Source organism: Cynocephalus volans, chromosome 6 (genome assembly GCF_027409185.1).
Source record: "Cynocephalus volans isolate mCynVol1 chromosome 6, mCynVol1.pri, whole genome shotgun sequence".
In the NCBI taxonomy this organism is placed as follows: domain Eukaryota; kingdom Metazoa; phylum Chordata; class Mammalia; order Dermoptera; family Cynocephalidae; genus Cynocephalus; species Cynocephalus volans.
The window spans coordinates 151,441,434-151,466,998 of record NC_084465.1 but is presented as its reverse complement, the minus strand read 5'-3'; the positions used below and the strand labels follow the sequence as shown (position 1 = coordinate 151,466,998).

Genomic DNA, 25,565 nt, shown 5'->3' with positions numbered 1-25,565 from the left:
GTTATATCTTCTCCCCCTCCCCCTCCCCCCCGGTTTTGTGTGTGTGTGTGTGTGTGTGTGTGTGTGTGTGTGTGTGTGTGTGTGAATTTATATATTAATTTTTAGCTCCCACCAATAAGTGAGTACATTCTAAAAAGAATTAGTGGGCTCTCCCTACAAAACTACAGGGATACACTGGGAATTCTTTGGGAACCTTCCTGAAGATCAGAAGACATCTTAATAGGCTAACTTCAGAAAGGTTATAGCTGTGACTTAGAAATTTAATGAGCTAGGCAATAAACATGGTTATTGATAGGATCATTTAACTAATGATTATAGTAGATCAAGTACAGGCTAGTATATTGATCCCACTGTATGTTAAGAAAACAGTCGAGTTAGACCAGCCAATAGGAGACTAACGGGGGGATGAATCTGAGTTGTTACCTCTTCATCCCAAACTACAGATTCTTTGGGATGAACTCATCATCAGACATTTCTTTAGGCCTGTGATGCAAATTAATTTTAATACTGTAGAGAACACACATGGAAGTACACAAAACTTTCTAATTTTAGGTTTTTGTTGAAGATTTATGTTGACATACACTAATCATATGTTGACTGCAATAGTTTGGTTTTGAGCATTGCATTTTGCTATTGTCAAAAGGAATTTTATGAAATGTGTGCAACTTCTAAGTGCTTTAAATGTTGACTCAAACTTATTTTAAAACAATCTTATTCCAAAATTGGGAGAGAATAATATTTTCATGATCTTACAGAAATAGTAATGATGATGTGTAGTGAATCTCTGAACCAGTTTTTAAGGTATTTATTTGAAATTACTGTTACTAGAGTAAGATAATAATTTCTTAATGTTTGGTGTATTTTCCTTTAGGAAATATATCTTAGTTATTTTTTATTGTTGTCCTTTTGCAACATAGTGATAGAATTGATAATGTCTTTATAAATTATTGTATGAATTTTTTTTACTGTTGAACTCTTACAATAAAGACTTTCAAATATAGCAAAACTATTCTGGGTTAATAATGATATTTAATTTTTATTCTGAAATGTCAGATTTTCAGAAAGCTTTCAAGAGGAGTACAAAGAACTTGAGTATACCATTTATCTACATTCTCCAGTTGTTAATATTTTACCATATTTGATGTATAATTTTCTTCCCTCTACCTCTACCCCCTCTTTTCACCCAGTCCTCCCTATATAATTTTTTTCTGAATTGAGAATAAATTACAGTCATACTTCCCCTTTATCCCTAAATACTTCAGTGTGTGTATCTTAAGAAGGACATCTTCCTATGTAATTGCATTATAGTTATCAAAATCAGTAAATTAACATTGATTTAAAAGTATTGTTTTACTAGTTGGCCCAATTAATGTCCTTCATAGCATAAATGAATGAAGGAATAAATAAGAATAGAATTCTGCTCAATTTCCAATTTAGGATCATGCATGGCATTTAGTTGTCACGTCTTTTTAGTCTCCTAAATCTGGAACATTTTGATTTATTTTTGTTTTTTATATTTGGAGAACAAATTACTTTGAGCCAACTTTTAATCTTTGAAAAAAATTACTTAAAAAAATTATATTTGAAGCAAATTATTTTGATAATGTCCTTCAATTAGGGGACATTTTAAAATGTGTTTGGCATCTACTATTCAAATTAGAAAACAGCACAGTAAAGCCAGATGTGACATTTTAACTTTACTAATAAGAATAATTAACCTTAAAATATCAGCACAAACAACATACATAAATATTCATCTCACATATGGGATAAATTAAAATATAGAACTTAAAGTTCAGGGTGTGATTGGAGGGTTATTCTTTTTGCCAAAAAATAAAGATAATTTCTGTATTTTAAAAAGTCTCCTCTTCATTAAAAACATAAATGGTTGTTCATGTTTGTCCGCAGTACCTTCATATGATTTAATTACTGTATGTTGAATAAGTATATTGTCTCTTTAATTTCTATAAAACTTTCTGCTGGATGTGAGAATATGATGGTCTTCTGCTGTGGCACGATTGTTTTAGTAGACAGTCTCATAAACCTCATCAGGTACTCATCCGTCATCCATCCCCTCCCAGCACCAGCCCCTGCTTACCATATATAACCCTCTACCAATTTGCCCTCCCCAACATTGTGTTTTTGAGGAAGGAGTATTAAAGAAATGGTACCCAGTGGACTTTTTTTATATTACAAAAGTAATGCATATTGACTGTAGAAAATTCAGTCAAGCACAGAAGAAAATCAAAATCACCTGCAACTCTGTGACTTCAGTGTCGTCATTTTGATGTATATTTTTAATGGTTTTCTTCTTTACCTATATCTCTAATATGTAAAATGTCCCAGGCACATATCCTATGGCTAATAAATGTCCCACCCCAGGCACAGATGAAGACTGACATAAATCCCTTCCTTGTGAACCTTCTACTGATATGGGATGATTGACATTCAACCATTTTTAAAAATAAGGTGTTGAGGCTTATGTTGGGTGACATACTGGAAGATATGAAAACCCACAGGGTAAAGCCCAGTTTCTTAGTCATACATACTTTTCTGTCTCATGAAATATTTTTCTAGGACACTTTAATAGTTAAATAGTGGGGCTGCCCAGATAGCTCTGTTGGTTAGAGCATGGTGTTACAACACCAAGATCAAGAGTTCAGATCCCTTTGTCTCACTGCAGATATAAATGGACTGGCCAGCTGCCAAAAAAAATCCCCAGAATAGTTAAATGGTATTCCCTGTATAAGTAAATCTTAGTTAACTCAATGTCATACATGTAGGTTGTTTTTAATTTTCAGCTGTTATAATTAAAACAGTCAACATCCTCACAGTGAAATATTTATATGTAATCACAATTCATTTTTTAGGTTATATTACTAAAAGTAATATTTCTGGGTTAAGCAAAGTGTAAACTGGAGAGGCCTTTGATAAGGATTGTCAAATTGGCTTTCATAAATATTGTACTTTTTTATACATTCATCATCAGTGCAAGAATGTGCCCAATTCAGCACAGCTTCATTGTCGGATATCGTTATTTAAAAGAAAAAATCTTTAGCAGTTTGTTAACTTTTGCTGATAGATTAATTTGCATGTCTTTCATTGCAAGTAAGATTGAACCTTTTACTTGAAGGCTTACTTATTGGTCCACTCATCTTTAGTGAATGGCTTATTCACATCCCTTTCCCATTTGATGTGGGAGTGTTCAGCTTTTGGTTATTAATTTATCAGGGATTTATGCATTAAAGATATTAACTTTATGGAGAAGGGCAGATGTTGGGAGAGAAATCAATGAATTGTAGTGGGGTGATAAAACGTTTGCCGAGTCATTTATTTTTTTGCAGAGCCCAAAATCAGATATTGCCACTCACTTCTGTAATTTTATGGTCTTATATGATTATTTGTGTAGACCATGTCTCTTCTGCCTCTTCCCAATATTTTGTACATTCTTATCAAAATTTTCGTATATTGAGGCTCAGAGATTACTCTTCACGTGATTATTTTTCTGCTGTTTAACGTAATCAACCATTATTTCCTTTTCTGTAGACACCCCTGTGCTGCAGATTTACTGCAGACTTAGAGTGGCCTGCAGGCCAGTTGTGTCCTCACAGCTATTGGGACTGTTGTTTATGGAAGAAAGAAGACCAGCCTATGGTGGTGGCAGCCACTTGCATCTATATCTCTGTCTCACTGCAGATAAAAGTGTACACCTTTTCTGCTGTTCTGAGAATAGTAGGAAAGTAAATAGCTTTCATAATTCTCATTCAGCAGGTTCTCTATTTCTAATATGCTTAGCAAAAATGCCCCTTTTTTACTGGGCATTAAAAGGCAAAGGTGCCAATGGAAAAATGGGCAAAGGAAGAACTGATGGGTTGCTTTGATGGAAAAAAATCACTCAATGTGTACAGACATGTATGTACATGAAAGACACATTACACGTGCGCTTGAGTGACATGACCACGCACAAATAACTCAAAAAGCAAGTTAAAGAAAGCACATTTAACATATTTTTGTAGAAAGAACTTAGAAACCATTGATAATTACAGAATCTGGATGGAACAACAAGGTGACAGAAAATCAGCTACTGCTTTATATCAGAATTTAGAGATCCCCATACTAGTAAGACTTTGTGAAAGTTCTCCATAATGTAGCATGTCAAATGGTTTTTGAAGAACAAATTTTTAACATTTTGCCACCAGAGAATTAAGTTCTAAAAGCTGGCATTAATGTCAAGAGCCAAATGGGTTAATAATGGAATATCAAATGAAATATACACTCTCTCACGAAAATGTTTTTAATGATAATAATGACTTAAGACTTGATAAGGAAGCTGAAAAAGGTTATTCCCATCATGCTGTTTTCATAATAAATGAAACTGTCCCGTGGAGGATGTGGCCTCCTTTAAAACAGGTTCAGAGTATAGCAGTTAGGAAATGATTCCAATTTGATTAAAATTTTTCTTCTCATATTCAGTCAGCTCCTTGTCTTGATTTTTCAAGAGAGAAAAAAAAATGAGAATTTTAACTCTTAGTCTTAGTCAAAATCAGTAAACATTAAAAAGCTAAACTGAAGATCCAAATCAGTAGGTAACAACAGTTAAGAACCTTCCAGATTTGAGGCAGGTAAGCACACTGAATGATCAGACATGAATGTATCCACCTAAGGACTATCTTTGTTTTTCATGTCTTTTCAAATGCTGTTTTTCTAGGAATATAAATACAGATTGACAGAGTAAATTGTGTCTTTCAGTTACTTCTGAATTGAAAGTAGAAGGGGACTAAGGTGTGTTTTGATGCTATTTTGTATTTTAAATATCAAAATTTATGTATACGTTATGCTTCTGTATCAGATTATATCGAGGTAGCACTATTCATTCACACAAAATAATTATTTAATGCTCTAATTCTTTCAAACCGCATGGATAAAAATAAAAAGTAAATTGAATGCTTATGTCTGTACAGCAAAAAGTATGTATGAACATAGTGCTGTGTATTAAATGTGTAATGTGATATCTGTATTTTGATATGAGTATTTGATCATTATTTCTCCCCATTACAGTAGTTTTATTTGAGTTATAGTTGTCCTCTGGGAATATTTTAAATATAAGAGAGTTTTACAATAGCAGGCTTAGGCTTTATTTGGATTTCGCTGCTAAAATGTGTTTACTTTGAGTAGGTAGCATAGTTATTTCCCTATATCTTTTCAGCTTGTTTGTGTTTTGCATTTTTTATTATATAGTTTTCATATCTTGAACACATTAGCCATTTTATTTAATTGACGTGTTCCTTCCCTTAATGACTAAGAGACCATGCTTGAAGATGGCAGAAAAGATGTCTTACCATAAAATGTTAACCTTGAATGTTAGTAAATTTGAATTGTCACTTTACAAATGACATTATTATGGATTAGAAAATTTAAAAATAGTATATCGCTTGTATTATGATAATCTAAAAAAATCACAGATAAATACTATACTTCCAAAAATTATGTAATCTAATTGAGACAACTGAGATTGCGTGTTAAATCCCCCAATTTTAAAATTATTTTATCATTATGTTGATTTTAATTCTTATTAGAAAATTTAGAAAATATTGTAGGATGCAAAGGAAAATTTTGAAATCTGCCCACTTACCATCACTTTGCAATACCCGACTTTTATTTGTGTAGTTGAACATTCTTTAAAGGCACAGTCTTTTTGAAGGATGCATTAAATTCCAGCCTAATTGTATACCATTATATGTCTTGCCGTTCTTCATTTATAATTTGATAATTCCAGCTTGAATAACTAAGTAGATGCTGTAGAAATAGTTCCAAATTAGGAAAAGAGGAGGAGGAAGAGGTCGTAGGACTAGATGAGGCATTTTGTTTTGATTTGTAGAGTTTTTGCCACGTGTCCATTACATGGTTGGAAATACCAAGCTTCAGCTAGAGCCCTGGCCTCGCCAACTCAGAGATAACTAGTACAAAGATGGTGGTTGAAGTTGGTGCTGTAGGGGGGATTACTGAAGAGGAGCTCAGCAGACAGACTGCTTTCTCCGCTGGAGTGTAACATTTCTTAGTGACAGAATATGTCATCTCCCTGTATTTCATTAGGGTCTACATTGAGCTTTCATTTCTTCCTCCCTGGGTTAAGGGAGATGAGCAAGAATTTATATATCTAAGTGTGTTGTATTGTAAAGTAGTCTTCTTCTGTACTTGGCAATGACTATTATGAAAGTAAAGCTTGATATATACCTAATTATTTAAACAATATAGCTTGAATAATATTCCCCAGCTGTATTATGTAGGTACAATATCTGGAAGAATTTTCTATGTTGTCGTCTATGTGTACTTTGATGACGTTTATCTGTACCTTGCCTCACTGATGTTGAAGGTTAAAACTCTTTAGTGGCTCTCTTGAACCTGATGAATATTTTTTTCTGCTGACTTTGTATCATTAGGATTTGTTCTTGTTGTGAATAAAAAAAGATACACCATTAGTGAACATTGAACTATTAATAACATTGAAAATTTCTAATGAAAAAAAAGGGGACAAATGAATTATATTTGCTTATTTTGACTCCTGTTGTTATTTTTCTCTTTTGGTTTAGAATAAATAAACAGACATGCAAAAAAAAAAAAAAAAAAAAAACCCTAAACTCTAGGAATCTACATGTCTTCAGTGCTTCCATTACATTTCCCCCTGTATTTCTCAGACTCTGGTTTAGGTTTGTTTCAATATTGAAATAAGTGCCACATAAAAATATTAACAGCTGGTTCCAGGAATCATCTGGAGGGGATGCAGATGCACTGTTATCATGGATCTTGTCGTGGAATGTTGGTGGAAATATTATGCCTGTTATGATTAAAGAACTGCTCATTAGCAATCATTAAAAATAACTGTGAGAAGGAAACATTGGAATATAATGTGCTGTGCAATTTTGTTCCCTACTAGAAAGCAGAAGATGAGGATACTGTTCTCACACCTGATGGCACCAGGGAGTTTCTGACATTTGAAGTTCCACTTAATGATTCAGGATCTGCTGGTCTTGGTGTCAGTGTCAAAGGTAACCGGTCAAAAGAGAACCATGCAGATTTGGGAATCTTTGTCAAGTCCATTATTAATGGAGGAGCAGCATCTAAAGTAAGCAAATGTCCATTTTATCAAGCTTATGCTTAATATTAACAAAAATGTTTAATTGCAGCACTATTTCTATTTTGGAAGTGTATACAGTTAACAGATGTTTTCTGGTTTCTTTATAATACCCCCATCCATGATCAAACGACTCGGAGAAATCTCAGTGATGTGTCATTTTGAAATGGAGTCCATGACTTCACCTCTTCATTTTTTATCTCACAGAACCTGCATCCCACAGTCATGCTAGTTAAATGAAGATAATCTATGCAAAGCCTTAGCATAGGTCCTGGCACGGAGCTGGCATATACTGAAGGCTAATTTTTCCCCTCCCCTTCCCTTCCCTGTTTGTGGGTCACTTATTCTGTTTCTCAGCCTGGAGAAAATTTCCTGGCTGTTTGTTAAGGGGGCACTTCTCTGCAATAGTCTAATAGCCTTGAACTTTTACATGTCTTGGGTTGTAAATAACCTCTATGGGTTTTTCTGGAAGCAAGAAAGTAATTACTTTGTGTCCTTTGAATTAGTATGCTATTTTGGTAAACAGATTATGATAATGACTTGATTTACAAATGTATAAATGATTGAAATAGACACAGGTTACAATGGCTACTTAGACATTATTATGCTAGCATTCAATTGGGCATAATCCATTAGGATTAAAGCCGCCCCCTCCTTTTTTTTTTTTTGCTTGGTTTTTATTTTTTAAACTAAAGGGAAATCAACTTCTTTTATAGCAGACTATTTACTAGCACTTATTTTTACCTGTTTTCTTCCCAGGATGGAAGGCTTCGGGTGAATGATCAACTAATAGCAGTAAATGGAGAATCCCTGTTGGGCAGGACAAACCAAGATGCCATGGAAACCCTAAGAAGGTCTATGTCTACTGAAGGAAACAAGCGAGGAATGATCCAGCTTATTGTTGCAAGGAGAATAAACAAGTGCAATGAGGTAAAAAATTAAAAAAACAAAAACAACACACACACATACAAGGCACTTGTGTCTGAAATTGGAGTAAGACTCAATTTCTGTCCTAAAATTGGACAAGGAACGACAGGTTCTGGGATGTTTCCTCAAAAGACTGTAAATTATCTTTGCTTGTTGTAGTTTTGTTGTTTTGTCTGTGGATTGTGATTTGTTTTCTTAATTTTGTGATCAAAATATTCCTTAATATTCCTATTGCCAACTGAATAAATTACACTGGGATCTCAGAGCTACCCTGAGCTGAATTCTCTTCTTGAAAACAGGGCCACGTGTTCTTCTCAGAGCCATAGTTTCTCTTCTGTTTGGCAGTTATATCGGGTGGTTTTAATCCTGGGGAGAAATCATTGCTTATTCATTTGCTTATCTAAAATGAGATGTCTCTTTAAAAGTCTCTAATATGGAACAGTCTGGCTTTCTCACATGTTGGTGTTCTCTTGAGAAGTCAGCAGTATTGTAAGCCTCCCCATCTCCCCCACTCTCTTCTTTTTCCCTTATAGTGGGGCTGCGTCTGTTCTTCCTGAGTGCCCACTTTTCCAGTGATCTGTGCTGTATAACACCATGGGTGGTTCTAAATGGTGCCGCAGTATGGAATTAGAACTGAGTGGGAAGACATGGGACATCCTCTCTTGGAGGGTGTGATCATCTATTTTCCCAAATAAGTAAAAACATACTCTCTTGTTAAATGGAGCATTTGAAAGTTCAAAATAAATTATATGCAGATTTGATAATTAGCATTCAGACTTGAGAAAACTGAATTTTATAGATCTATTATAAATTATGTGCCATTTATAAAAGAAATAGGTCCGACCAAATAATTTGCAGAGAAGAGATTGTTGAAAATGCTGTTTGTTGTTTTTGTTTTTATTGATGCTTAAATCCCCACATTTAAAAATCAACTAAGGTAAAATTACTAGCAAATCATACAAACTGAGAATTATATCTAAATTGTTTAAGTACTTTTTACATTTTAAAACCTCTGTATAATAAATACATAAAGGAAGCCTATTAGTTTGTGATGACCACACATCTGAGCCTATAATATAATCAGATTTTGCAAAGAAAAAATATTTTTGAGCTCGGTGGGTAATCAGTGTAGAGGTGACCAATTTTCAAAGGTTACTGACATTGATTTATTTTTGTATTATTTTTGCTTGCCAAATGTAGAATGAGCTAACAGTAATTAACAAATTAATTTCTACAACAAGAGAGCAATGTAACCTCAACTAAAAATCGCAGAATGAAAAAGAGTGAGATACAAAAACATTCATTTATATAAGATAAATATAAAAGCTAATCCCTCAGAGTAGGCTACTGGACGGATTTTGAATAATAATTTTTATTGGTCATCAAATTGGTAACTGATCTTTTTAGTATAATCCCTGCAAAGTGCTACATGGAAAATTTCCAACAGTAAGTGTACAAGACACAGTATTCTTCATTAGCTTTTTGTCTTTTGGCCAACCGAATACTTTCATGTTCTGCAGGACAGTATTCATTGCACCGATGTTTATTGAGCATTTACTATATGTCAAAAAATGTGTTAGGTCCTGGGGACCACAGCAGTGAATAAAACAGATGGGTTGCTTTCTCTCACAGAACGTATACTCTACTGGACAATAAACCATCTTCTTGGTCTCTTTAAAAGCAAACCAAGATTTGTAACACTTCTTAAAGTTTTCCTTCATAGAAAACATTGAATATTATAGAGGGAATTAAAATATCAGAAATGAACTGAAGATTAGCATTCTGTTTTCATTGACTCAGATTATTCCCTAGTTTTCCCCAAACAATAGCAAAGTAAACCTGCACCAGCCTGAAAATGTTTTGATAAAAGCACTGATTTTATTCCCTGTTGTCCTGTAAGAGACATGAAATTAGAATCCCACTGAAACATTTCTGTGTCTCATTCATTTCTGCTTATGAATTTATGTGAATGAAAATGATTTAAGTAAGGGAACAGCTGCAATAGACAGTAATAGACTTTAGTATTCAATATTCCTTATGGTATCATTTTCATACATTGCTGGTTATTACTATTTCTTAGAACAGAGTAAGCATATAAAGCAATTATATCAAAAAATCTTATCATGAGTGCTATGCTATCTTTGTAATACTAGTGAGAAGCTTTTTGTACTGACAGGGTTTAAGTAAAGAATTATATGAAGACAGAAGAGCTCAGTTCAGCTTCCCACAAGGCACAAGACATGATTTTGTTGCGGTTGTACTTATGTATTACTCTGATTCACTGGGAGGGTCTGTGTAAATTATATGATAGAGTAAATATTGATAGAAGCATAGGGCGTCTTGCTGTCATGAATGAACCTCAAGCCAAAATAATGGGCTTGTGTTCTCTCCTTCTGGGTCTATTAGTCTTTGACAACATCACAGAACTGTATTTTACTATCTCATCTTTGAATCAAAGGTTTGCATACTTAATTTCAAGCTAAAGAAGATGAGAATTTGCAAAAGAAAATCTTTTGCACTTTGTCACATTTTTCCTTCCTTTGTACTTGGAAGTGATGTGTATTATCTTCATATGTTTTCCTTAAAATTATTTGTCAACTCTCCTTAGTAGGTATCTTAAAACCCCATGTTTCACTTGTATTTGTCCCCATACAACACATAGGAGACATTTTCTGGGGGCTATTTCTCAGTCCATTTTGCTTAACCTTTCAGGAATCTTTGAGCACCACCTGAAACAGAGACAGCAGGTAATCTTTCCTTACCCGCTCTCTCTATTTTTCTGCTTCTGCACTCAGGCTTTTCTCTCTCCTCTAAAGGTTCCTCTTTTCTGCCTGTTCTTTTATTGTGTGGGTTTCCCAAGGCTCTTCCTGGGCTTTCTTCTTACTCTGCACATGCTCCCTAGCTGACATCTCCCTGGTCCTTTGTACCAACTGTGTTATGATGAACACCATACTCCTGTTTCCAGCTCAGAACTCTGTTCTAGCTCCAGAACCCTCTATCCAGCTGCCATGAGCTATTCACTAGTGTGTCTCCCAGGCACCACCATTTCTTCAGGTGTGGAAGCCAGAGATCTGGGCTCACCTTGCTCTCTCAAATGCCTTGGTTATTTCCCCATCATCTCACCAGGCTCACCGCTGCAACTTCCTGAAGGATTTCTCTGCAGTCAGGCTTTTTCCCCCTTCAATCCATTCTCTACATTGCAGTGAGGGATATTTTTCTGCAAAAGAAATTGATCATGTCACTCCCTGCTGCAGTTCATTCAGGAGCTTTCCATGTCTCCAGGAGAGATGCTAGACTCTGTCATGTGGCCCGCTAGGACATGCCTCATCTGGCCTCTGTGTCCCTTCAGCCTCTCCCTGTGCAGTCTCTGCTCCAGCCACTCAGCGTTCCTTGTAATTTCTCAGATGTTGTGAGACTCTCACCTCTAGGTCTTCCGCTTGCGTCTGCCCCTTGTCCTAGCAAAGACTTCACAACTTTTTTTATTTCAGTTTTCTTTCTTTAAAGTATTTCCATAACCCTGTGTACTTAACTTCACCTAGCAGCTATCACATGGTCATGGTTTCCTCTTTGTAATTACAAATTCTGAGACTTTCAGGACCTTGTCCATTTTCCGTGTTCCTAACTATCTGTCACTGGTATCCAGCCCAGGCCTGACACATGAATACTGACTGAAAGATAAGGGCACAGCCCTGGAGAGTCTGGCATTTTTCAAAGAAAAAGAGAACTTAGTATTAGAGACTGAAATTCTAAAGTAACCATCAGACAAGGTAACAAAATGAATTTTTGGCAGTGATTTCTGGATTTCCTTTGCTTTCCTACTTTCCTTAGGTCTAATGCTCCTATTTAATTACGTATAAAAACATTTGATAAGCGATTATTGTTTCTTTTTTATTTTAAGAAACAGAAATGGCTTCTCCTTGTTTTATGTTTCTGAAGGATGGTTTAACTTTTTTAGAGAAAAATTTTTTACATTCTGGCATTGTTTTGGCTTTGAAATATACAAAGCAAGAAGAGAAAAGTTATCACTCACCCCAAAGGACAAATTTGTTGAGGACTTTGAAGGAGAGTGGAGGGAAATGGGAGTAAACACCAGGCATTGTTTCTTTAGTATTAAAAATAACCTGTACATGAGAATTATGCTGATTGTAAATATTTTAAGGAAGTTAATATTTGTAGAAATTACTGTAATTTGATGTAGCTTCCAGTCATTTCATTACATGTGTGTTAGAAATGCTTTTTTATAAAGCCTTGTCTTAGTACCATTAGACACTATTACCAGGTGAGCTTTTGTCTCAGACCCCCTGTGGAGGGATTTAGTCATCAAGGACCACTTTAAAATGAATTCTTTCTCTAGGTTTAATCCTCTTAGAATTAGAAAGCTATATTAGAATAGGAAGGGGCCTAAGGTATCATTTATGATTCTCTTCATTTTATGTATTATGAAATAAATGCAGAGAGGTCAAATGATTTGCTTAATGGCTGCAAGGCCAAGGTCATGGCAGAATAATTTAGAGTAATTTAGAAGCAAGTTGTCGCTCCCTCTTACACAAGGGAGTGCATCTGGTTGACGTGATTGTGTTATTTAGGCCATTTATATCCCAGTTGTGTTGAGGAACAATGTACAAAGAAAGCTTGAGCTTTGCAATCAGATGGAATCAGTTAAATTCTGGTTCTACCAGGTACTGGCAGAATGACTTAGAGAGCTTACTCCACCTGTCTGATTTTTGCTGTCACCCACATGAGAAGGCAAAAGAAATTAAATGTGGTCCTGCATGAAAACAGAACCTGGAACTGTACCCCAAAATCCTTCCACTCTCCTCCAAAACTAAAATCTGTCTTTTCATTTGTTGCTTTGTGTTTACCTGTCCTTTGGATGCTAGTATTTTCTATAATGTATAATAATTGTAATCTAGATTACTGTCTTTTAATTTCAACACTGTGCTGTGCCCTCAGTTTTCAAGGCCTGTTTACACTTGACCTAGTGTGTCATTTTAAGGAAAATCTGAGTCATTCACTTTTCTGAGGAATGAATTTATTAATCTAATTATTCAGCGAGTGCCTGCTCTATACCAGGCATTGGGGATAAAATAGAATATGTTCATAAAGATTGAAATATCAAATAATAAGATCTTGCCAATTACTAACTAGGATCCAGTTTTAGGTTTGCTGAAGGGGATTAAGGCCATAGCTATGCCAACTTTTCAGTGTTTATAGTGGAAATGGTGGGATACATTTTCTTTATGTAATGACATTTTTCAGCCCACTCATGCATACTTACCACAAAATGAGATTGTACTAAATCCCATAGAAATTGTATTAGTCTTTTAGAAGAAACCAAGATTTTAACTTTTCTTAAGAAAAGAATATGCCAAGTATATAATGAAAAGCATATTAATTGGACAATATCCCATTTTTTGTTATTAAAAAGCATTTGTTATTTTATGATTATAAAAGCAATATATGATCATTTGAATATCTTTTTAAAGTGTGTATTTAATTTGCATTGCTTTTAGATATTAAGGTCATTCCCAATTTTTATAGCTTTGTAAATAAAGTTATGCCAAATATTCATTCACATGAATCTTTCTTATTCACCTAGCTTTTATTTCCTTGCAGTAGGGACCACAAAGTGAAATAAATGCTCACAGAGTTAAAAAAATAAGATCTTTTTTGACCAGTGATACACGATTCCAAATTACTTTAGCAAAAGACTGTATCGCTTTACACTCCTACCGATAATGGGTTATCTTATTGCAACCTAGAGCTATTTTTGTTCTTTAATAGGTGGAAAGGCTTTCCTAGGGATAGAGCTGAGGCGTCAGATTGCCTACTGCTACTTGGGACTGAATTAAGGGATTGAAGAAAATTTATTCACTTGAAACGACAGACAACAAAATGAAGATTGCAGTTCTGTTTACTTTGGTTTCATCTAATTAAGCTTAATTTTAATCAGGTTTTACTATAAGGAGCCTGCAAGAGCGTGGGAGCAACCCCCTGAGACCACTGGCTCTGCCTCTCCTCCTCTGAGCTGCTCCTGTGCTCTCTGACACATTTCTTTTTCTTAAACTCATTTTCTTGCAACTACAACAAAAAATCATCAAAAGATTTAAAACAAAACTGTGTACCCCAATCAGGTTTTTTAAAAGAAATTAAAAGGCATTGTATCTTCTGTTAAATATTTATGTAGTAGACTATTGATGTCTTCATTTAAATCTCTTTTTTGAGATGCAAATTAGACATGGGTAGGGAGGTAAGGGAGATGGAGAATCTTTCCCATGGAAATGTTCAAGTGTGTGGCTCTTATTTTTTTTTCTAGAAAGCCTGCATGTACTTTTTTTAAATGGGATTTTTGACTATATAAAATTTTAAAATAGCCTCTTGGGATATTTTGGGATTTCTCCCTCAATATATAAAAATTTTATCATATAGAAAATTGTAGAATTAAATATTTCAATTAAATGTCTTTTTAAAGCAAACTTGATATGTTGTTTGTCTTATAAAATGAATTATTATATAGCAAGCAGGACTTGTATATACAGACTTGTATAGCAAGTCTCTTTAATGTATTTGCTCATTTAAAAAAACTCAAACATACTTGTTCTTAAAGGTATAAGGTGTTAGTTTTGTTTGTTTTTTGTTTTTACCTCTCCAGAGTATTTTGGAATTTAAGTGTTGTATTCTTTCAGAAAATGTTCTTTTATTGCTTTACACCAGAGACCTTGAATATTTAATTTACTTTTCAGTAAAGCTGTCAGTTGTAATCTGCAGTTTTAAAAAAGAAAACATAATAAAACAAATCCTCATTTCACAATTTAAACCTTATTGAGCCTAATTCACTAGCACTGGAAGTTTATTATTCTCCTGCAGTTTGACGTGCCTCCAATTGTAATTGTGTTGACCCTTCAGTGCATTAAATCTCCCCAGTGCTTTTCAAACTGGGAGAGATAAGTCTGCAATTCAGAACTTCATTAAATATCTCATTTATATTAAACAGATGATAGCTTCTAACAGAAATAATAATTTGTTCAGAGGAAGGAACTGCCACAGTTGTGGTTTCATGTTTGGAATGTGCAGTCTCCTCTCCCATTTGTCTGTGTTAGGCTGTGCTCCCACCCATTTCCCCACAGCAGCCCTTCCATCTCTTGCTAGCTCCAAAGCACCATAAGATATTAGTCCATGTGGTTAACCTCAGAGCCCACATTGTGAGGACTGTAATTAAATGCACTTTGTTTCCCCTTGAAGCAGATTTGTTTCAGAGTCTAACTAACAGAAATTTTTTATTTCTACTGTTTCTATGAAGAATATGACACAGCCTTTTAAAGGAATGCCACATACTATTTTAACTCATAGTCACAGAAATTGACCTATATTCTTTGCTTATTTAATGGATTGCATATGTTTGTGAAATACTAACACCTTTGCTTGCTTCATTAGAATATTTGGTCCTTATTTCCATATTGTTCTGTACACTATCAAAGTACTTAACTCAATTACTCACTATCTCATACTTAAAGATTACATTAAGATAATACCATGATTATTCTTAATTTTTGGCAGAAGAATAGATTCAGTGATTTAGATTCAGCGTATTATTCAAGACTTCTGAACTGACAAATGGGATCTTTAGATCTTGTAGAGTAGATAAAAATTCCACCAGCATGCACACAAATGTGTGCTAATTGCTAGATGTATTTACATACTATAGGTATAAAAGTATAAAAACTATAGCGAAATTCCAGCTTCCATTCTGATAAAGCGTGCTTTATACAGAGCAACATCTAGTGAAGAATTCTGAATTAAACTATAACTTAAATTGACTTCAACAGATACTAACAGTCAAATTGAAAAATAAGCAACCAAGATACGATTTTTTAAAAAAAATCTTTTAATATACATATTTTTCCTCCAGTGGTTGAAATCTGACAGAACTTCATGGGAGGCATGGTATAAAATGGCACAGAAAGTTGGTCATTAGGCAGAGCTGTCATCACAAATTATTTTGGTACAGGGTGAAAAGTTCTAGTTCATTTGGTACCCAGTTGGATGCAGGCCTTGGGCGAGTTGTTATAATTCCCCCATGCTGCTAATGGGCCTCCAGTACTGATTTTGCCTTGCCCCCCTTTCTCTATAGCTAAAGTCACCTGGGAGCCCCCCTGGACCTGAGCTGCCCATTGAAACAGTGTTGGATGATAGAGAGCGAAGAATTTCCCATTCCCTCTACAGTGGGATTGAGGGGCTTGACGAATCGCCCATGAGAAATGCTGCACTCAGTAGGATAATGGGTGAGTCAGGTAAAGCCCTGTTTACCACATCTTACTTTTATGCTCTCACAGGTTCACGGAGAGGTTATTAATGTAATATTAATGTAGATGAGGCCCATGGTTTCAAGAGGAAGAAGAACAGGCTCATTATAATCATTCAGGAAGCGTTAATGTGAAGAGAATAAATCAATAAATTGATTTGTTAAGTGACTTTTAGATCCTGTAACATGTGGAAAGAACAAGAAAAGAAAGGAGTCACATAGAAATATTTTCCCGTGATTGAGATGTTCTTCACTTGTTTGAGATAATAAGTGAAGCCATGTTTTGAAAAAAATCGAAATTTAGTGGTTTATGGCAGTAAGGATTCAAAAGTTGTGTATCATTCGCAGTAGCCCCACTTGGAGGGAGAGGAAAAAATGTGTGTATACATATGTATATATACACATATTCATGAAGTATTCACATTTATTTGGTTTGCACCTTATAGGGTGCTAGTATATTTTAATTGTATTTCCACTTTTTCAAAGCCTTAGTTTTAAAACCCCGAAACTAGTCTTCTGCATTCTTTGTTTGGATTCAACACCGTACTGTCTGCATGGCCCCCACTGGGTAATGAGGTTATTAGCACTTGCTCTGTAGCAATTCAGATTTCCGTTAACAGATCAGGTTAATAAAGATTTGCTCTGCCACGGGAGTGGCTGGATTTACTGAGTTGCTCATCTTGGGATTAGCTTGTGAGAGTTTTCAAATTTAAAACACAAGAAGCTGTTTTGATTAAAATAATACCTGACATAAAACGCTTTTATTATTGGTATATTTTGTAAGGCTCTAATTTTAAAAAAACAAAACAAAACAAAACCCTAAATTTAACTCCATTTTGTACTTAATGCAGATTTAATACAATTCAGCTTTCTACTATGGAGCTTCACTGAAATAAGAATTTTTGTATTTCATCAATGGATGTTTATGGAAAGCCTGCTATTGGCAAGACATTTTGTATATATACTTTTTCTTTAGATGAAAAGATGAGTAAGAAACAATCTTTGCCTTCAAAGAACTTTCTACTGGGCATGATAAGAAAAATACATAGACATGACCAGTAGAATTTTCTGTTGTTCTTCCTCTAAACTATTCTAGTTGAGAAAAGTTGCTAAATTCTCAATTTCTTGTTACATGTAGAATTAAACATGCCAGTTCTCTGGTTATACTTTGGGAACATTTTTCTTTTTACCTGCTTGGCATAAGTGAAAGTCAGGGAAGGATGCTACACCTGTTGGGTTGAACATTTGTCAGGTGACAGGCATCATACATAGTTTATCACATTTAATCTTTGCTTATTGATTATCATTTGCTTCACTGCTGTTGGTTTTTCTGTACTTTCTCGGCTTTGGTATGAAACTTTATCTTTGTTAAATTCATTTTCATTGATAAAATTTCAGACCCCTTGAGAGAGGAAGAGTGTGCGTGTGTCCCTGCATCTGTGTGCATACGAAGTGATATGCTGTAATTTCCCCTTTATTATAGGAACATAGGACTTGCCATACTGAATCAGACCAATGGCCCACCAGTTCCTGTTACCTGCGTCCTGCCTCCAATCCCTGATGCTTCAGAGGAAGGCGAAAAACTAAAACTAAAAAACAAACCAAAAAACCCCTAAATTCACCTAGTGACCTTTTGAAATGCTGTGTATGTGGGTTGAGGAATCCCTCATTTTCTTCATAAGCTGTTGCCCTGGTTTTGTGAGCTATGGTTTCATTAGTCCTCTTCAGTTTGCGTTATAGTTGACAGTGTTTCCCCTTCCCCCTGCTAGATATGTAATGAACTCTTGAAACTCCAGATGCTTCCCCAGTTACAGCAGTAACTTCCCTCCCAGCTGTGTGCTTTGTGATGGGCTGTGTATACACTTTTATCACTTTGGTCTGGGGGGTGACAGACTCATTACTGTTGATAGTAGGCCAAATCGATGTTGTATGATTTGGATATTTTCTTATGGTACTTTTTTACATGTTGTACTGGAAATTAGGGATCTTATACAGTGTTACACTGAGAAATATATATGCTTAATTTGATTTATCTTGCTTTTTTCAAATTTGAGAATTCCTTAGTCTTTGTCAGTTTTTATTCTGGTATCATTGGCCCTAAAAAATCAAATGCTGTTTGTGAAATTAATTACGACTTAAAGTTAGAAATCCTGTAAAAGATGTTACCTCGCCACAGAATACCAAAACAGAGTACCAAATATAAGATATTAGAGTGTTGAATTTCCATTAGCCTAAACCAATAGCAGTTGTATTTGGTTTGCACAGGATCTAGGTATGTGGAAATTTCTCAGACAAATCATGTTTGGTCGATGGTTGTCTTTTGTACATTTTGAATCACTCCTGTGTAGAGACATTAGTGGAGGTGGTGGTATTTACTTCATGATCTGCTATGATACATAGAAGACTTTGTATTGAAATTTCAGCTGATTACATTAACCTTATTAATTTTATGCATACAGGGCCAATTTTTGCATAGAACATTCCCCATGTATGACTCTAGACCAAAGGGAACCTTGAGGCTTTCTGACTCTTTTCTATGGGAGCATGCCCCAAGAGAGAGGCTTCTAAAAAATATACCAAAAAAGGAGGAGACTTTAGAGTTAGAAGATGTCAAATGTCATCAGTCACACTTTCCCACTTAACGGATAAAAGAACTAAGTTCCAAGATCATGTGATGATTTTTTTTTCCTATTTTGTTTTTAGATATTTTCTATTTCTCAAAATAGTCCTCTCTGGGGAATGCTGAGATCACACAATACATGTTAGGGACATTTGTGACATTCATTCTTTATTAACATGAATGTATAAATACCTACATCTGTAAGCAAAGGCATTAGGCAGTCTCCAGAACCTATTCCATCCTGGCAACTACTGTGATCTAAAAATTAGAAAAGTTAATCTTTGAAAACAGCCTTAGAAATCACATACTCCAACCTACTTCTACTCAAGGGAGTTATGGACCAAAGAAATTAAGTGACTTGACTGAAGCCACACAGTTTTCTGTGTTTCTGAACCAAAATTCAGGTGTATATTTTTCTGAGTCATGAGTCACACATTACTCAAACCTGATCGATCTCCTTAGCTTTTGGTGGGATCAATGACAATTGTGACTTCTCCAAATGTCATCTGTTTTGACTGAATTTCCACTATCATGGATTTTAAAAGAGTAGTCCTGGGCATTCGTCAGAAAGTAACCTGTAGTGAGCTTACATGGGATTTCTTCCTTTTAAAAGCCTTAGAAATATTTTCCAATTGTTCAGCTGTCTTAATTATTAATAACAACAACAACAATAATAATATGTAAAGCTAATTTAACCAACATATTCACTTCATAACATACATCACGAGTTGACATTTGGGAACATGGAAGTTTAAATTTTTTCCATTCTTTTATTTGAAAAATTTTTGTTTAAATCAAACTGAAATCTGTTGTATCCATTTTAAAATTTATCTCAGTAGTTCTGTATTCATACATTTGTGGTGGGTTTGAAAAATCATTATGCTCAGAATGTTTTCATTTGATGTAGAAAATGGAACGTTAATGCTGTTTTATTGTGAGTCATATCACTGGCACAGTTCCCTCATTTCATTTGTTTCTAGAATCATGCTGGTGTTACATTCTATGTCAATTTACCAATGAATAAATTTTGAGTAAACAATCATTTTGAATCTCATTGTTTCACTCCTCTACAAGAAACTGACCAGTTTACTTAGTAGTTTGTAGGAATCCGTAAACTAGTTTAGGCAAGAGGAAAGTTTCTTCATCAAAAAACAGACGGAAGCCTTCTCAGGTCACTCTTAGAAGGTTTCACATTCAGGATGTACCAGGCACTAGCAAACAAAATTAAGAGATTGTGGTATCATCTAGGTGGAGCTTGGTGGAATATGTTGTTACGTTGTTTAGTCATTTATTACCCCAGTATATTCCTGAAGCCAGATCCCAAGACTGTATTCCTGGCAAGCATGCTAAGAAGCAGAAAATTGATGGAAAATATGCATTCTCCAATCTTGTGAAATACTGTCCCCCAGAATCATGGGTGAGCGAACATGCTAAATTGTCGTCTTCCTTTTAGGGAGATTTCTTGCCATTTATTTATATGTAAAATTTTGTACTTAAGGTGCAATATTTACAGAACAATATAATACATAAAAAGGATTACCATATGAATCATTTAATGTTCCATATTGCTTATTAGGCTGTCTCTCAGAATATACTGTGTAAACCCAAGTTTTAGCTTTTGTGTTTAAAAATGTATGCACCATGACTACACTGTAATACTTCCTTCCAATAAATCGTGGCTGGGTGAGGACTTAATATTTGATGTTGTGATATATGCCTTGTCAGGGGTGAGTCAGGGGCAACCCTGTTTTTATAATTTTATACACTTTTGTGAGGGGGAAGAGCATGTCTTGAGATGCAAACGTTTCTTTGACTAATAGTGGTAGAATGTCCTACCTATTTATGAATGATATTTTTGTTGAACAGGTTTCTGTACATTTGCAATATTAAGCCTAAAACTCGAATAGAAATAAATGAGTGATTTGAGTTCACAGAAGGGAAATGATTAAGTATTACATTTGATTTGCATTTTTATCTTGAACATTCATAGAAAGCTGTTAGTTTCTGTTAGTTTGTCAAAATAGGTGCATTTGAAATCAAAGTGGAACGTTTTTCTTGATAAGGTCCTGAGAAGAAGTTTCAGTGAACATGTTGTATTTCTACAATAGAGTAGCTGATGCTAAATAATGAATGCATTTCAAATTTCCAGCAAGTTTTCTTTTGTAGGTTGTCTTGAAAAGATATGTAGCACCTTAAATAATTTTTGCTCCTTTGCTAAAATATCTAGAGAAATATATACTTTTAAAAATCTTTCAGGCCTGTCTTTGCTATCCCCAACATTCTTATGAATGTTTACTTTTTTATTTTTTATTTTTATTTTTTTGTCGTTTTTTCGTGACCGGCACTCAGCCAGTGAGTGCACAGGTCAGTCCTATATAGGATCCGAACCCGCAGCGGGAGCGTCGCCGCGCTGCCAGCGCAGCACTCTACCAAGTGCACCACGGGCTCGGCCCTGAATGTTTACTTTTGATATTCTACCTAAAACTAATGTTACAATGTTAATAAACTGCCTATACATTGCTGCTTTGCTATTTTAAAAAATAATTTATAACAAAGCAAAAGTGCACCTGTGTAAAATGGTCGTAGTGTCTTGGGAAAGCAGAACAAGACTTTTGTGTGGGTAGGAACCTGTGTAGTTGGAAATTGGACTTAACGGTGAGAGTTTTTTTATCGTCCTGTAAGGTGGACAGGGAATGTCAGGTGTCCTTGCTCTGTGCGGATGCCAGGCAGTCGGCCCACAGCATACAGAGTGCGTGTTTTTGTGTTTTTGCGAGTGTGGCCTCTCACAAGGTTTCTTCGTGGACCAAAGTTTTGTCTATAAATTTTTGCTCAAGAGAAACATGGCACACGATTTTGGGAGGAAGCTAGAAGAACTGGAGGTGATTTTTGGAAGAAAGTTGACATCATTTGGATGGCAGCTTAATCTTTAAGAATTCTGGGCCTTGAAACATAATTTTGACCCAAGAAAGATTGTGAAATATAAATGTCTATCATGCTGATCCATGAAACTGAGCAAATTTTCCTACTGGCAACTAATCAGTAGCGACAGTGTAGGCTGTTGTATGCAGTCTTTCCTTACCAAGAACACTATATTCTAACTAGATAAATCAAAATTTACAGGCTCCCTGCTCATGGCCTGAAAACCGCTGGGTGGTCAGATCCTAATTTTTTCTCTTCCAGATCGCTCCTGGCACATCCCCTCCCCCAGGCATCCTTGTCTTTGAAGTGTCACCTGAATGCACTGTGGGCTTTTCTCTCTCATGCATTTAGCAATGTTGTCACTGAAGTCTAAGATAAATGTCATTATTTCTTCTAGCAGAAAAGATCATATTCATCATTCAAAACCCAACCTTGATGTTAACTTTGTTAAGATTCCCAGTACTCCCTACCCCCAGCCGTGTAGGCAATTACCCACGCAAGTGAATGCCATGGCGCTTTTTGCACATGGCTTTTATCACCATACAATTATCACTGTTTGCTTGTATTTCCTTTCACCAGGTTGTGAGCTCTTTAAGGAAAGAGGTTATGTCTTAGTTACAGTACCTGGTATGTGGTAGTTGCCGATGAACGAATGGATGAATGATTGATGTTAAGTCTGTAGGGCTTCCCTCTAAATTTTCTGGTAAATTTTTTCAAAGGACTTTCACAATTTAGAATCTGTGTAGCATTTTCACATTAGAACACATTTAGGAGATCACCTCTGGCTTTAGGAAACTTAAAATCAGAGAAATTGCATACTGTGCCCTGAGGTACATAGCTGTAGTGTCAGAGCTAGTAATAGACTTGAGGTCTCTAATCGTTTATGAAAAATAAATGTGGTAAATTCTATTTTGTTATACCAGGTTGAGCAGATGTACGGAAGTTGAGATTTTCTAATACAGAAAAGTATTAAAAATTAGTAGATGTGACACTTAGATTGATGTCTAGAATTTCTCTTTTTTCTTTTTTCACTGGACAGGTAAATTCCAGCTGTCCCCCACCGTGAATATGCCCCAAGATGACACTGTCATTATAGAAGATGACAGGTTGCCAGTTCTTCCTCCACATCTCTCTGACCAGTCATCCTCCAGCTCCCATGATGATGTGGGATTTGTGACCACAGGTGCTGGTGCGTGGGCTAAGGCTGCAATCAGTGATTCAGCCGACTGGTAAGCTCATAGTCCAGGGTTGGAAAACATTGGTTAATTGCAGTCACATTCTATTTTATGTTTAAATGGCTTATCCGAGTACGGTTAGTTAATTTTTTATAGCAGTGTTCTATTTTCATGATTTTTATATTCTTAATTATCAATTCTTTTAATAAAAGATTACACCCTAACCCTTGTAAACTTGCTCAATTGTTTTAGCCTTTCAAGTGCTTTCTGTGAAATTAATAAATTCTAAGTAGATTTCTAAGTTGCTTGTAACAATTAGATGTCTTTGGCAAAACTCATAGTTGATGTGTTCTGGGAGCAGGAGGAGGCTTTTTGAAGGTTTTCTTTGTAGAGTGCTATAACTATACTGTTGAAGGTGCTGTGTACTTGCTTCTAACATACTGACTTTTGGGGCAGTCTTGTGCTATTTTTTCTCCTGTGTCTTTGAAAATAGAAGAAAGCATCTGATATTATTGAGCCAATGTGTGGCTCATGTACATGAATGTGCACCTTAATCTGCATGCCTAGTAATTATATACATCAATAAGCAAAAGGAAAATCCCTCTTAGGGATGACCTCGTAAGGTTGTAGTGATAATTAACACAAACCATCTGAAGTATTATACCAGAATTTCCTTATTACCTTTTCTCTGGGGTCTTTTATGAATACATCAGCAAAATTATATTTAAATGTTACGGCACTGTTCCTCTACAACTTACTCATTTCTACTTCCTGCTCTTTCCCTGACTTGTGTCAACATTAAATGTGAGTTAGGAGGTGTCTGGGGTACTGGCGTTTATTTGTGTTAACATTTTAGTGATGATCTTAACAAAGTAAACCACCCCCCGGTGCTCTTCTCCCATGATAGTTCATTTATCTGTTAATTCTGCGGATGTTCTCGTGGAATAATCTCACCTGTTATTTGGGCCCTTGAAAAGTTCATCTCTAGCTTTTCTTTTTTAATTCTCTTTTTGAAAACACAGGGTTTAAAAATAGAGCTACACTCAGGCTTGCATGATAATAGCTTATCTTTGAATGAGTATTTTGGTTAAAAGTAGAGGGGGAGACTATCATGTAAAGTAAAAATCCACTTCAAATCTGCAAATGCAGTGACGTTGACTGCTGCAGTTTGTATCTCTTTCTGAACGTGAAAGCAGCGACAGAGAAAGTAAGGATTAGATATATGCAGTATTCATCTTAGGGACAAAAGCCTTTGAATCTCCACAATGATGAGAAATTGTGGAGTTGGTCACAGGAATAGATCTGTCTGGGGCCTTATAAAGTGCACTGTATTATTGGTGGAAATAAATAAATAACTAGCAGGGCTAGATTGTGGCATTAATTTCCCTAAGGAGGATTTGCAAAATGGTGAGGACTTGTATGATTTTGCTGAGGGGAATGTGGGGCAAAGAAAAGAATATGAATGAAGGGTTATCCAAACAAGAATGGCAGCTGTTCTGAATCACAGCAGAAAATGTAAGCTTTTCCAGCCTGACAATATCTCCCTAATCCTTGATGAAAATGTTATGAAAACAAAAGGGCAATAAGACAGGATTAATAACTGGAATTTTAATAACATTAGGGGTCAGGATATGGTTACATTCTTTAAAGAATCAGCTGTCAGTCCTGCATTCTGACTTGTTAAATATTCTAGTGTACTGTTTATTGTATCTGAAATTAGTTTAATGGCTATATTGATAGGGAAGAATTAATTATGTAATGGTTTAGGAATATTTAGTTATTTTAAGACTCTTATTAACTCACAAACTCATTTGACAGTTTAAAGTGTGTGTGTTTATAGTTCACTGCACAACTGCGGAAGGTTAAATATGTCCAATAGCTAAACTACTTATTTGTTAACTAATAGAATACATTTTTTCAATCCGTTAATTGATTTAGGGAATATTAACAATGTGTTTAAAGGGGAGAAAGGTATTATGGCAAATTCTAATCTTAATGGCATGATAATTTCACAGAATATAAAACTAGTTTAAAAAACATGCCGAGATGTGGTTTTCAGGCAACACTGACAGCAACAATTTGTATTTCTTTGAAAAATCTTTTGCCAATAGTTTCTATTAAAACTGTATTTCAGATTCACTCTGTCCACAAGTTTGATGCCTATTGGAGTTTAGGTTTTAAAGTATTCCACATGATACAAAAAATGTTGGAAACATGCAGAACAATCGAAGAGATCACTTTCAAAATAGAATTACTATTATTGGAAATATATTATTTAGAGTTTGCTGCTGCAAAATGGGGCCATAGTTTTCATCATATATGTTTTAATTTTTCACTTCCAGAAATGTGTTTCTTCACTGGGGTGTATATGCTCTGAAAATTATATGCCAGATGTGATGGGTCTTCAAAAAGTTTATGGAAAGATTTGTTTTATGTTTTATTTTTTTTCTTCCATGAACTTTTTGAAGTGTCCTTATTCACCAAAGAATA

General features: G+C 35.2%; 1 protein-coding gene across 17 annotated transcripts in view; it reads left to right on the top strand.

The window, feature by feature from the left end:
- PARD3 (par-3 family cell polarity regulator) overlaps positions 1-25,565 on the top strand; it is a 635,972-nt gene that overhangs the window by 383,794 nt on the left and 226,613 nt on the right. For 9 of the 17 annotated variants that reach the window (XM_063101404.1, XM_063101401.1, XM_063101396.1 and 6 more), the window contains 4 exons: positions 6,935-7,123; positions 7,892-8,062; positions 16,191-16,341; positions 22,940-23,129. In XM_063101404.1, the coding sequence (XP_062957474.1) occupies positions 6,935-7,123; positions 7,892-8,062; positions 16,191-16,341; positions 22,940-23,129 (701 nt within the window). Of the gene's footprint in view, positions 1-6,934; positions 7,124-7,891; positions 8,063-16,190; positions 16,351-22,939; positions 23,130-25,565 lie in introns of all 17 variants that reach the window. The other 8 variants (XM_063101393.1, XM_063101398.1, XM_063101395.1 and 5 more) reach the window with 1 other exon arrangement.